This window comes from Pinus tabuliformis, chromosome 7 (genome assembly GCF_031772625.1).
Source record: "Pinus tabuliformis cultivar Carrire ecotype Pingquan chromosome 7, CPIR1, whole genome shotgun sequence".
Lineage (NCBI taxonomy): Eukaryota > Viridiplantae > Streptophyta > Pinopsida > Pinales > Pinaceae > Pinus > Pinus tabuliformis.
This window is the reverse complement of record NC_142293.1, coordinates 1,463,323,261-1,463,336,616: the sequence shown is the minus strand read 5'-3', so window position 1 is coordinate 1,463,336,616 and position 13,356 is coordinate 1,463,323,261. Positions and strand designations below refer to the sequence as shown.

At 36.9% G+C, this 13,356-nt stretch overlaps 1 protein-coding gene across 1 annotated transcript; it reads right to left on the bottom strand.

Moving 5' to 3' along the window:
- Nucleotides 1-1,762: 1,762 nt before the first annotated feature.
- LOC149253307 (uncharacterized) lies at nucleotides 1,763-5,439 on the bottom strand. Its single transcript, XM_089454431.1, has 4 exons — nucleotides 5,104-5,439; nucleotides 4,069-4,965; nucleotides 3,371-3,904; nucleotides 1,763-2,383 (listed from the first exon to the last, which is right to left on the bottom strand). The coding sequence occupies exons 1-4, from the start codon at nucleotides 5,437-5,439 to the stop codon at nucleotides 1,763-1,765; spliced, it is 2,388 nt and encodes a 795-aa protein (XP_089310557.1).
- Between the last annotated feature and the right edge of the window lie 7,917 nt (nucleotides 5,440-13,356).

Here is a 13,356-nt window from a genome sequence, read left to right as displayed (position 1 = left end):
ATTATTTTCCTTTTAGCATTTACGCAGTTTACCCAGGAATCATTTCCAGAGGAAAAATCGATGATCCTACTCTTTTCTGTGTTTCGTTCTTTCCCTGTTGGACTGTTATTTCTATATGGCGTCGTACAGGGGTTTCATTCTTTTTAAAGATTAATGTTTAAACATAGCTCAAGTCTTTTACTACTTGCATCTATCAGAAGATACTTCCTTTGTACCCTTTTCAGTTCTCTTCTCTGTCATAACTTTTAATTAATCTAACAGCATATACGCAGACTACCAAGTTCTCGGTCATACATACCTGTTCAGAGGCAAACCTCTTAGTGCGCTTGTCCAACCTCCCGACCTTAGGAGGGTCCTCCTCGACCTTCCACCCCCAAGCACTCCTACAAGATTCTTGCTATCTGCAAACTCTCTGGCACTACCAGAGTTACGCTATATGGTCCTTACCAGACATAGCAGTTTCAGGGAGTTCTCTGCTCCCAACATACGCTATCTGGTCCTTACCAGACGTAGCGTTCGCTGCCAAATTGCAACTTTTTCTGAGCCTTGCTATCTGGTCCTTACCAAACGTAGCAACCTCTTTTTCTTTTCTTTTTGACATTAAGTATCCTTCCTCTATGAGGGCTCAACCGCCATCTGAAAGTAGTTAGGGTTTTTCCCTTTCTGACAGATGTCATATTTTAATTCTAATACCCCTCTGATGAGGAAGCTCTATAATCATTAACAGTTGTTTTTATTTCCAAGCCACACTTGATGGCAACCAATAACAATTATCAACATAATTAATTGAAACAGTAACAACAATAATAATTACTCAGTTTTACCAAACATAACCATAACCAATAGTTAAATTTACTGTTTTTAATTTAAACACTAACAATTAACTGGGGGCATTACATCTCCCCCTCCTGAAGCTCAACATCGTCCCGATGTTGTTCACCCATAAACAATTCGGGATAATTTACTTTCATGCTCTGTTCATCCTCCCAGGTGGCCTCTTCTGGCCCAAAGTGCTGCCACTGCACTTTAACCTGGGTGATGACTCGTTTCCGCAGCATGACCCTTCTCCGATCTAATATGCTCACCGGCTCGACTAGGAATTCTCCTTCCGGTTCCACCTGAAACACACAACAATCTGATCAGTGTTTCCCCTGGCAAACACTTGTAGTTTAAGCTTCTCACAGTATCCACTTACCTGTATGTCCTGCCAGCTAACTATGTGTTTAGGGTCATAGACATATTTTTTTAAAACTGACACGTGGAAGATATTATGGACCCGGATGTGGCTAGGTAGGGCTAGCTGATAAGCTACCGGCCCCACTCGTGCTAAAATCTGAAAAGGTCCACAGAAACGGGGTGCCAATTTGGCACAACCATTCCATTGTAAAGCGCTTCTCCTTGCCCGAATTCTAACATATACATGTTCTCCCACTTGGTACTCCCTAAAGGTCCTTTTACGATCTGCAAAACGTTTTTGTCTGTCTTGGGCCACTTTTAAATTAACCCGCACTCTCTTAACCATTGCCTCCATCTCTTTTAACATTTCAGGACCTAGCATGAGTCTGTCTTCCGGTCCACTCCAATTGGATGGCGTGCGACATTTTCTGCCGTAAAGTACTTCGAAGGGGCTCATCCGCAAGGATGCATGATATCCATTATTATAAGCAAACTCCACAAGATGCAAATACTCTTCCCACCGAGTGGGTTGTTGCATCACATAAGACCTCAGCATGTCCTCCAACACTTGATTCACCCACTCAGTCTACCCGTCAGTCTGCGGATGATATGCGGTGCTAAAATTTAATTGAGTTCCCAGACCTTCAAACAGGGTCCTCCAAAACGCTGATGTGAATTTGACATCGCGATTGGATATTATAGTCTTTGGCAGCCCGTGGAGCTTAAATATGTTCTGCATAAAAACATTTGCGATTTGGGCTGCACGATATGTAGATTGAACTGGTATGAAGTGGGCTGTCTTACTGAGTTTGTCCACTACAACCATAATAGAGTCATTGCTCTTCTTGGACTTCGGTAACCCTGTAATAAAATACATGGTAATAACTTCCCATTTCCATTCTAGTATGGGTAATGGTTGTAACAAACCCGCGGGGTGTTGATGTTCAGCTTTAATTAGCTGACATTCTATGCATCGTGCCAGATATTCCGTTACGTCCCTTTTCATGCCTGGCCGGTGATATTCCTTCCGAAGCGAAGTGATTAACTTTTGATAACCCGGATGTCCTGCATAAGGACTTTTATGATTTTCATCTAGAATTTTCCTCTTAATATCGCTCCGGTCGGGTACACATATTCTTTTCTTGTAACATAAAATGCCTGCTGCGTCCAACTCATAACCTTGTTGCATGATGTGGATGTTTGAATTCTGCACAAGTTGTTTCTTTTGTTGGTAGATTTGATCTTGCTCAGCAGCCTCTATAATTTCTTTGCTAAGGGTAGACCGTCTTTCACTAAGGCCAATTTCATAGAGACAATGCGCTTTTCGGCTTAATGCATCCTCCACCCGGTTTTCTTTTCCTTTTAAGTGTTTGATTTCAAAATCAAAACTGCCCAAAAAGTCCACCCACCTATCTTGTCTAGCGTTTAAAGTTGGTTGACTTAAGTAGCTAGTTAAGCTGTGATGATCTGTCATCAATAAAAAATTTCTTCCCACCAAATAATGGCGCCACATTTTTAGCGCATGTACTACAGCAGTGAGTTCCAGATCATAGGCTGAATACTTCTGTTCATGTTCCTTCAATTTTCTGGATTCATACGCGATCACCCTCCCCTCTTGCATCAGCACCCCTCCTACACCTTCTTTGCTTGCATCTGTGCAGACTACGTAATCTTTTCCCGGGTCTGCAATGCTCAGCACAGGTGCAGTAGTGAGCAAGTGTTTGAGTTGCTCAAAACTCTGTTGACACTCCGCTATCCACTTAAAGATTTTCCCTTTCTTTTGCAAGGAGGTGATGGGGTATGCAACCCTGGAAAATTTTTCCACGAACCGCCTATAATATCCAGCCAGCCCCATGAAAGACCTGATATCTGCCACGTCTTTTGGTGTTGGCCATTCCATTATGGTTTTAATCTTTTCAGGGTCCACAGCAATTCCTTTCTCGGTGATGATGTGCCCCAAATACTGGATCTGCTTTTTATAAAAGTCACATTTGCTAAATTTTCCATATAACTGATGTTCCCGTAGAGTCTGTAGCACAAGTTTGAGATGCTCCTCATGCTCTTTAATATTCTGAGAGTATATCAGTATATCATCAATAAAAATTAACACGAATTTATCCAAATACTGATGGAATACACTATTCATCAGGCACATAAACGTTGCAGGTGCATTGGTCAACCCGAAAGGCAGTACCACGAATTCATAGTGTCCATAACGGGTTCGAAAAGCAGTTTTGGCTATATCCTCTTCCTTAATTCTGATTTGATGATAACCAGATCTCAAATCGATCTTTGAAAATATCGTCGCCCCTTTCACCTGATTGAACAGTTCATCGATACGGGGTAGTGGGTATTTGTTTTTCACTGTCAATTTATTCAACTGTCGATAATCTATGCACATACGGAGTGTTCCATCCTTTTTCCTAACAAACAGTACCGGGGCTCCCCAGGGAGATACACTGGGACGGATGTACTTCTTGTCCAATAGCTCTTGCAGCTGCATCTTTAATTCTGTTAATTCTGGCACACTCATCCGGTACGGTGCTCGAGACACTGGGGCTGCACCAAGCACCAGCTCTATGGTAAAATCCAAATCTCTTTTAGGGGGCAATCCTGGTATTTCCTCGGGAAACACATCTGCAAATTCTTGCACCACCGGTATGCTTTCCAGTGCATTATCTTTATCTTCAGATTTTGCATGACCCACTTGAACTGCATATACTTGACACTTTTTCCGGATGCATTTAGCCAGTTGTGAGGCAGTAATTGGCCGAATCTAAACTAGCTTCAGAATACCCTGAATTTCCTGTTCATTTCCCTGTTCATTATGGACCACCGCCTTTCCAGCTAGTCCATTCCAATTAACACATCATAAGACCCGAGAGGAAGTACATTTAATTCTGCTGTCACTGTCTGTCCAACTATCTTTAATGGACAGTTGCTGACCTTGGCCAACACCCGCCTTTTGGCCCCGGTAGATAGTTGAACCAACCATGGACTCTTAAACTTAACAGATTGTAAATTACAGCTTTCCACTATTTTGGGGCTAACATAACTTAATGTAGCTCCTGGGTCTACTAAAACAGAAACGGTTCGATCAAAAATCTTACCTTCGAACTCTACCATAGTTAGCTGGTAATCAGCTTGACGGTCCTCGAGAGCGGCATTTATTCTTGGTATGGACTGAGCTACATCTCCCACTGTAGAAGCTTCATAAACCTGGGACACCTGATCACTACCCTTTCGGTGAGGACAGTTCTTAATATAATGTGGCCCACCACAACCCCAGCACTGTACTGGTGGTCTAACTGTCCCCTCATTATCAACTTTGCCCGGCTGCTCGCTATATTTGGGCTCATTAGGTGGTTTTATTCTGAGCTGATTTCTAGACTGATTCCTACTGCTGGGCCCTTTTGAACCTCCTTTGCTGAAACTGCCACGAGCTCCCTTAACTCCCATAGTGGTTTTGCCGCCCTTTCTATCCACCCAACGCTTTCCAAAGCTTTCTCCCTTTTGTTTATTCTGTTGATAGCATATTCTAGCTTTCTGAATCGCTTCATCCATGGTCTTCGGGTTATCAAATTCAATCCTTTCCCGCATTGTTTGGGGTAGACTGCTAACAAACCACTGCACTTTTGCCTTTTCCTCCTGAATATATGGTACATAGCGGAGCAGAGATGTAAATTTGGTAATGAATTCATCCATGGTCTGCTGCCCAAGCCGCAGATCATGAAATTCCCGTGCTTTTTCATCGTAAAAGCGTTCAGTCAAGTATTTCTCCTTGAAGTACTTTTGAAAATTTTCCCAAGTTATATCCTGTTCACTCACTCCCCGCACCATCTTGACTTCCTCCCACCATAATGTAGCTTTGGCCTGCAGCTGGAAAATAGCCAGCCGTGCCTTAAGATGGTGATCATATTCGTAAACTTGGAAATATTTGTTCATGTTTATTAACCAGGCTTCCGCAGCCTCCTCAGACTCCCCATCAAAATGCGGCGGCTTAATCTTCCGAAACTCTCCTTGTAGTTCTATCCGCTGTCTTTTTGAGGTTTGATGTTCAGAAGCGTTGTCAGATTTCTCACCTCGAGCCTCCGCCCTTCCCTTTGTTTCGTCCTGATCAGTATGGTAATCTTGTTCTTCTGATACATGCTTTTGCTCCGGACTGGGGTTAGGCTGGTGTTGGTTTTGTTTATCTGATAAACTTTTCAGGATCCTTTCCTGTTCCATGGTCAATCTGGTGTTGTCCTCTCGCAAACGAGCCATCTCGTTCTTCAATTACTGGACCGTCTCCAATATGGTCAAGTTGGTGCTGCGTGCCTCCTCCCCTAGCTGCACCCAAATCTCAGGATTTCCCTGAGGGTGGGTGACGTTGTCTGGTCTGTCCACATTTCCATGAGGAGCGCTGCTCGTTCTCCTCATTCTGCTGTCACCTGTTCAGAAGATTAGTTCCTTTTCCACAGATATTACATGCAATACATCATTGGATAATCCCTACTTGCTCATTAATTCAATTATTTATATCAGTTTCTCAGTTATGGTTGACCCGAGGTCACAGAGTTGCAACCTCGCTCTGATACCACTTGTGAGACTTCTACCTGCTAAAAAAATATTTATTTACCCCTATTGACATTAACACTTACATATACTTTGCTTAAGATACATTATTCTTAGTCACAATGTTAATATCAGCGTTTCACATGCATTACACCCACGACATTATAACACCTAGTCTTAGCACTTTATAAATGTTTGTCCATGGTAACATTAAACGTGCGCAATGTTGGCGTTAGGCGTATGTATGTATCGTTGACTATGGTAATAATATGATACTTGGTTAATAATTAATCTTAACCCTTCCCGCAGTCTCGAGAAGTATCCGATGGTAGCTTGGATATACTTACCATTATGGTTGAATGATTTGATATGTTACTTAAGTCCTCGTCCTGCAGATTCTGCAATTGCCATTAAAAATCTCCAATCGTAAACAAGGTTACCCGTGCCAGCATTCCATCAGTCAGGTCTGGGTTTTCGAGTTTGCTGGAGAGCTCACTCCGGTTAACGTTTTCCGACCACCATTTTTGGCGCTTTGAGACCTGGGCTTTCTTATGATGTCCACCTGGCGTGTAACCAGCTAGCTGGCTTAAGCTGCAACAGGCCGGGGCTACTCCAGTTACCAACGTTGAAGGCAGATCTTTAATGTGCCTGGCACATGGCACGGATGACCCATGTGACAGCGTTCTTCGGAAAAATCCCACGCCCGTTTCTACGGTGGAGATGGGATCCCCCAGATCGACGGTTGATATCTTACCAGGTATGGGTAAAAGTCTTAAGGGTTTCCTATGTCGCACTTGGCCCATTGCAGTTCATTTCCGCATTGACTCTCAACCTTGGCAGGTCTCTGGCGATTGGAATTTCACACAGTGCAGACCACCTACATGTCCAGCCAAGGAGGAGATAGGGGTTTCGCCCGCCAGCCATGGCCGCGGTAAACATGCACTTCGTTATTCACAGTAAACGCTTCTTCATTTACGGTTTTGCATTCTTTTGTTTTACTATGGTTCTGATACTCATTTGTCTTGTTTTCTGGCTTCCCTCTCCTTACAGGTGCAGAATACGGGTGCCGTGACCAGCGCATGGTGGAAACAGCTCCGTCCATCCTCTTCCGCTTCCTGGTAAGAGGAACCGACGTCATATATGTAAAAATTGTGGAAAGATTCTGAAAATAGTTTTCGGCCGACTTTCTTCTTGGCAAATTGCCGAATCTATGTTCGAGCTATGGTGTGTTCTTTCTTTTTTTTTATTTCTAAGTCACCCCTTGAATGTGGTTGAAACAAAACCCCACTCTAGTTTCTCCATGGCAAACTTGGGTTCTGCCCAGAACTGGTATAGCGGCGTTGCCCAATCCGGACTGCGCTCGCTACATTTTTTTTATACTATGTATCTGATACAGGGCCGAGGGTTTACCCTGAACATTCATGTTTTCATTCGCGGTTACAGCTGTTGTAATTTCTCTTAACTGATTAATGCATATATATGTACATTTCATAACAAGGTGTTACAGTTTATAATGGATTTTGGGGCTTCTGCCGGGTTAATGTCGACCTTTTACTTTGGTTTATGAATACTGTTGTTCACTGGAAGACTTTCGCTACATTTGTTTATTCTGTAGGATTCTTGTAAATTCCTATTTCTCGGTTAGGAATATTAACTCCAACATGTGCATGCTATGTTTACTTGTTATAAGTGGTTTATTGTTTCACTTTGATGACTATTCGCCGACTTCTCTACCCTGTTCATACCGGTCACGGCCGCCCATTTCACAATGGTGTTCCACAGTTGATTTGGAGCGTTGGCACAGGGGTAGACAAGTTCCTGGCGTGAGTACAAGTTTAACTCCCTTATCTTGTTAATGCATGACATTTTAATTTTTCTAATTTCTGTATTCAGCGGAAGAGACCTACAGTCACTGTTCGGAAAATTATTCTATGAGCACATGGTCTGTTTATTTTTGTCGACCTGATTTTGCTTTCTTAGTTTCGTAGGAATCGCTCTGTGGAATCATATAAATCTAGGGTTCCATTTTATCATTTAACGTATTATCGTTTTGGTTGGATTCACATCCCGTGATAGATGTTTACGGAATTCTTTTCCTTTTAGCATTTACGCAGTTTACCCAGGAACCATTTCCAGAGGAAAAATCGATGATCCTACTCTTTTCTGGGTTTCGTTCTTTCCCTGTTGGACTGTTCTTTCTATATGGCAGTCGTACAGGGGTTTCATTCTTTTTAAAGATTAATGTTTAAACATAGCTCAAGTCTTTTACTACTTGCATCTATCAGAAGATACTTCCTTTGTACCCTTTTCAGTTCTCTGCTCTGTCATAACTTTTAATTAATCTAACAGCATATACGCAGACTACCAAGTTCTCGGTCATACATACGTGTTCAGAGGCAAACCTCTTAGTGCGCTTGTCCAACCTCCCGACCTTAGGAGGGTCCTCCTCGACCTTCCACCCCCAAGCACTCCTGCAAGATTCTTGCTATCTGCAAACTCTCTGGCACTACTAGAGTTACTCTATCTGGTCCTTACCAGACATAGCAGTTTCAGGGAGTTCTCTTCTCCCAACATACGCTATCTGGTCCTTACAAGACGTAGCGTTCACTGCCAAATTGCAACTTTTCCTGAGCCTTGCTATCTGGTCCTTACCAGACGTAGCAACCTCTTTTTCTTTTCTTTTTGACATTAAGTATCCTTCCTCTATGAGGGCTCAACCGCCATCTGAAAGTAGTTAGGGTTTTTCCCTTTCTGACAGATGTCATATTTTAATTCTAATACCCCTCTGATGAGGAAGCTCTATAATCATTAAGAGTTGTTTTTATTTCCAAGCCACACTTAATGGCAACCAATAACAATTATCAACATAATTAATTGAAACAGTAACAGCAATAATAATTACTCAGTTTTACCAAACATAACCATAACCAATAGTTAAATTTACTGTTTTTAATTTAAACACTAACAATCAACTGGGGGCATTACAACAACATATGAAACTAGCAATTTCCTCAACACTCAAAGACTTAAATAATGAACTGTATAAATTTTGTGGTCATTTAGTGATTTACCTGCGTACTCTTCCTTACTCGGGGCACAACCAAATGCCCTAATGGCAAATTTCCATAAGCAAGTAAGAAACCATTGAAGCAAATTTCCATAAGCAAGTAAGAGAATCTGGCAAGAAGACCCATTGTGCGACTGGAGAATTACTCGCTGAGCTTTACTACCTCAATATAAATTAATCTCTATATAATATTTACTCTATTAAAAATAAGAATTTTTATGTTTAGTGATTAATTTTCAACACTATCTTCCGAAATCTTCTCTTTCTTGAATATATCTTTACAACTTTAAAGAGAAATTATTATTTTTAACCATATACAAACTAATTCTCACACATACATGCTATCTGCACTACAGGAAGCAACTAAGCCGGGAATATCTCTCGTAAGATTTCTCTTGATTCTAACCAGAAACAATATACCAAAATGAAAATATATGAATTCTAACAGTATACCAAAATATAAAGATATGTCATATCGTAACAGATTCCACTTTCAACTTGAAAAAAAACGTTTATTAAACAACCAATAACAGCAATCAACCAATAACAACAAACCAATTCTCACACATACATGCGATCTGCAACACAGAAGGAAACTAAGAGGGGAAGATCTCTCATAAAAGTTCTCCTACTCAATTAATTCTAACAATATACCAAAATTAAAATATATGAATTCTAACAACATAACCAAATATAAAGATATGTCATATCGTACCAGATTCCACTTTCAACTTGAGAAAATATATTTATTAAACGTTAAACCGTGTCTAACGTATCATTTGGGAAAGAGAGTTCTGATCCATCCCAAGTAAAGAGAAGACATGGGGTTTGCGTGTAACGAGATGAAATATCAACCGCGACTTGCTGTCTTTTCTTTGCTTCTGCTTCTTTCTCTCGGTACCCACCATCTAATGGCAGTCCGACCACCTGGTATACTATAATTATCATTATATTAACTTGCAGCAATTGAAACTATTGATCGTTTTTGGGAAAAAAAGCTATAAATAATTAGCATGTTTTCTGAATTAATTACATGTTATAAAATTGGTAGATTTTTGCAACCAACTAATATGGTTCATCTCCGAAATAGTTGAAATTATGCAACATATACTTAAGGCTATGGCTATGGCTATGTAGTTAGATTAGTGAATTCAATTGAAACTCTGATTGAAATTAGCTCTAGTTGATTATCATTTACAATTTAATTGAAATTCTAATTGATATTTATTTACAATTTTGATTTCAGGTGTGCTCTCTGATACCCAACTCACGGAGGTTCATGGGGAAAATGGGTGTAAGTTGAAGTTAATGCAATTAGATAGTTACGCCTGTAGCTCCCCTAGTAGAATCCAATTGAAATTCTGGTCGAAGATAATGCATGGTAGTTAGGCCTGTTTACTTCAATTCAATTGAAATTCTGTTGAAATTAATCCAAGTAGTTAAGCCTATAGCCCGCTTCGTTGAATTCAATTGAAATTCCTATTGATTAACGCTTACAATTTAGATTTCAGATAGTTGAATTCAACTGAAATTCTGTGTGAAATTAATGCAAGTAGTTAGGCCTGTAGCTTGGTTTATTGAATTCAACTGAAATTCCTGTTGATTTTCGTTTGCAATTTTGATTTCAGATGTGGTGTCTGCTATCCAGCCCCAGGAGGTGGCTGGGGAAAATGGTTGCCGGTTGAACGTCTCGTGGTCATATAATGAGTATAAGCCTATAAAAGTGGTGACGCAAAATTTGTGTAAGGTTTGTAAGTCTGTCCAGCCAGACCTACTTCTCTTTTATGGTGGGGGTCGCGGGAGGTTCTCTTTCAATATCAGTGGAACGATTGACCCGGGCAAATTTGGTGTACGCTATTTAGATCTTAACGTGGGAGTACATTCACTCACAGTTACCAACCCCAATTTTTCTTGCCCATAGTTTATGAAATCTTATGTCGATTGCAGATTCCCGTGGCCATACACTAAATTTAGTAGTTGCACGTACTCAGGTTGGTCAGATTTAGAGAATCTGCAGTTCAATTAAATTCACGTGATGATTGAAATAAAATGGCCTTGAATAAACTGAACTTCTTGGGTTGAAAAATAGCAACAGCATTATTATTACTACTTTCTGACGGTTTTTTTTTCCCTATTTTCAGGATTAAGACCATTGATTATAATTAAATTATTATTATTTTTATAATTATCATTATATTTTTAAATTCTTTTTTTTTTAAATCTAAAATAAATTTATAATAATAATAATAATTTAAACATTTAAAATATTTGAAATTTTAAAATAACATTTTTGGAATTCATATCAGTTCATGAATCAAATTTTAACAATTTTAATGTTTTTAGTTTATTAAAATATTTATTTTTTTTCAATTTTATTGAACATTATTACTTATTTATATGTTATTTAGTAAAGAAAACGAAATTTATTTAAAATTTAAAAAATTTAGATATATTGGTACAAATTCCAATAACTATATTAATTATTTTATTTAATAATAAAAAAATTAAATACTATAAAAATAAAATATTAATAATATTATTTATGTGTATTTTGTAATAAATTTTAAAAATAATATTATATATATATATATATATAAACCTGAGATTTAAATAGAATCTGCATATGATATACTCTTTGAAGAGAAAACATAGAAAATTAAACATTCATCAACTCATTATTATTATTTTGGTTATTTTTATAAAAAAAAATTAATAATTTTTATAATCTTTTAAAATAAATTTATGATTTATAATATTCATTTTAAAATATAATGATAATTATAAATAATATATTAAAAATATTTAAGATGTTAAGCATTCTAATTATGAATTCATATCATATTGGGAATCAAATCTAAACAATTTTAGCTCAGGTTTACCAAATTGTTTTTATTATGTTTATTTCAATCGTATTAAATATAATTATATTATTTTATAAATTATAAAACAACGATAAAAATTTAGTTTATTTAAAATTTAAAAAGTTAAGTTATTTGTTAATATAATTTAAAAATAAGTAAAAAAATTATTATTTATACAAGTATTAATCATTTTATTTAATAATTACAATTTTAAATATTGTAAAAATATATAAAAATAAAAAGTTTATAAATTTTATTTGTTTATTTTTATAGTTTAATTTTGTAATCAATTTTAAAAAATTATATATATATATATATATATATATAAAACCAAATATATATGTTTTCTGGATTTTCAGAAACCAAACCACTCACGATAATACTCTCCGGAAGGAAAACATAAACATTAAAAACACAAACTTCGTAAAAAGAATATTATTAGTTCCTTCTGTTTCTCTCAATTAAAGCCCTGGATTCGTCATTCACTCACTATTTTTTTTTTTAAATTGGGTTATAATTACAATTTTTTTTTGAATAATCCTTATAAATTAGTAAATAAGTTATATTTTACAATAATATATCGATAATTATATACAAGAAGTTAAAACATTAAAAGTCTTTGAGATTTTAAGATCACTTATTATGAATGGATATCATCTGAGTAATTAAGAAACAATTTCAACCCCTCTAAGTTTATTATTATTATTTTTTATTTCATTAAACACATTTTTTTTTCCCATTTTATTGAACACATTATTTTATAAGTTATCTAGTAGAGGAAAAGTTAGTTTATTTAAAATCGAGAAGTGTATGTTATTTTTTAATATAATTTTAAAAAATAATTGAATTTTTTTATGATCTTATTTTTAATTTACAATTGATTTCTTAAGATTTAAATAATAGAAATATGTTAAAAAAAAAAGGTGTATTGGTACAATTTGCACTTAGTTACATTAATCATATCATTAAAAAAAACTTAGAAAAAACTTAAAGAAAAAAAATAATAATTCCAAAAAGCATAAAATTATATTATTCATATGCCCGTAATGAAGAGCTACATTCTAAAATATCTTCGAGTCATTTCTATTTGAGAAAGCTATCAACAAAGCTCTTTTATCAAAGAGATTCATATATTGAGAAAGGTATCAAAAGTAAAAGAGATTCATATAGGTAAATTAACAAAAATAATGTATAGTCTGCTTCAATAAGAGATTTAAAAAGTCTAAATAACATCATAATCTATATATAGGTAAATTAACAAAAATAATGTATAGTCTGCTTCAATAAGAGACTTAAAAAGTCTAAATAACATCATAATCTATATAAAGCCTGTGGTAAAACCAGATTTATCATCTCCAACAAATCTAGAAATCATGATAACTCCATATAGGTCATCCTTAGATAATTCATCCCCTGCATAATTTCTTTCCCTGTAAATATGCATGCATGAAAAACTAAAAATCATGGTTTTAAATGAAGTATTTCATTTGAGAGAGGAGACACAAAAATGTTTCTACATAGTTGAACACCATTCACCCGATTAATAACAAGAAGAGAGTCCCCAAAAATTTAATTCTCTTGAGAATCCTTGTCATGAGCATAGGCCATCAAGAAATTGCAAGCCTGAAGTTCTGCTAAGTTGTTGATACCCAAACCAAAACCCATCTTAATATGAAAGAAATTGCAAGCTTGAAGCTC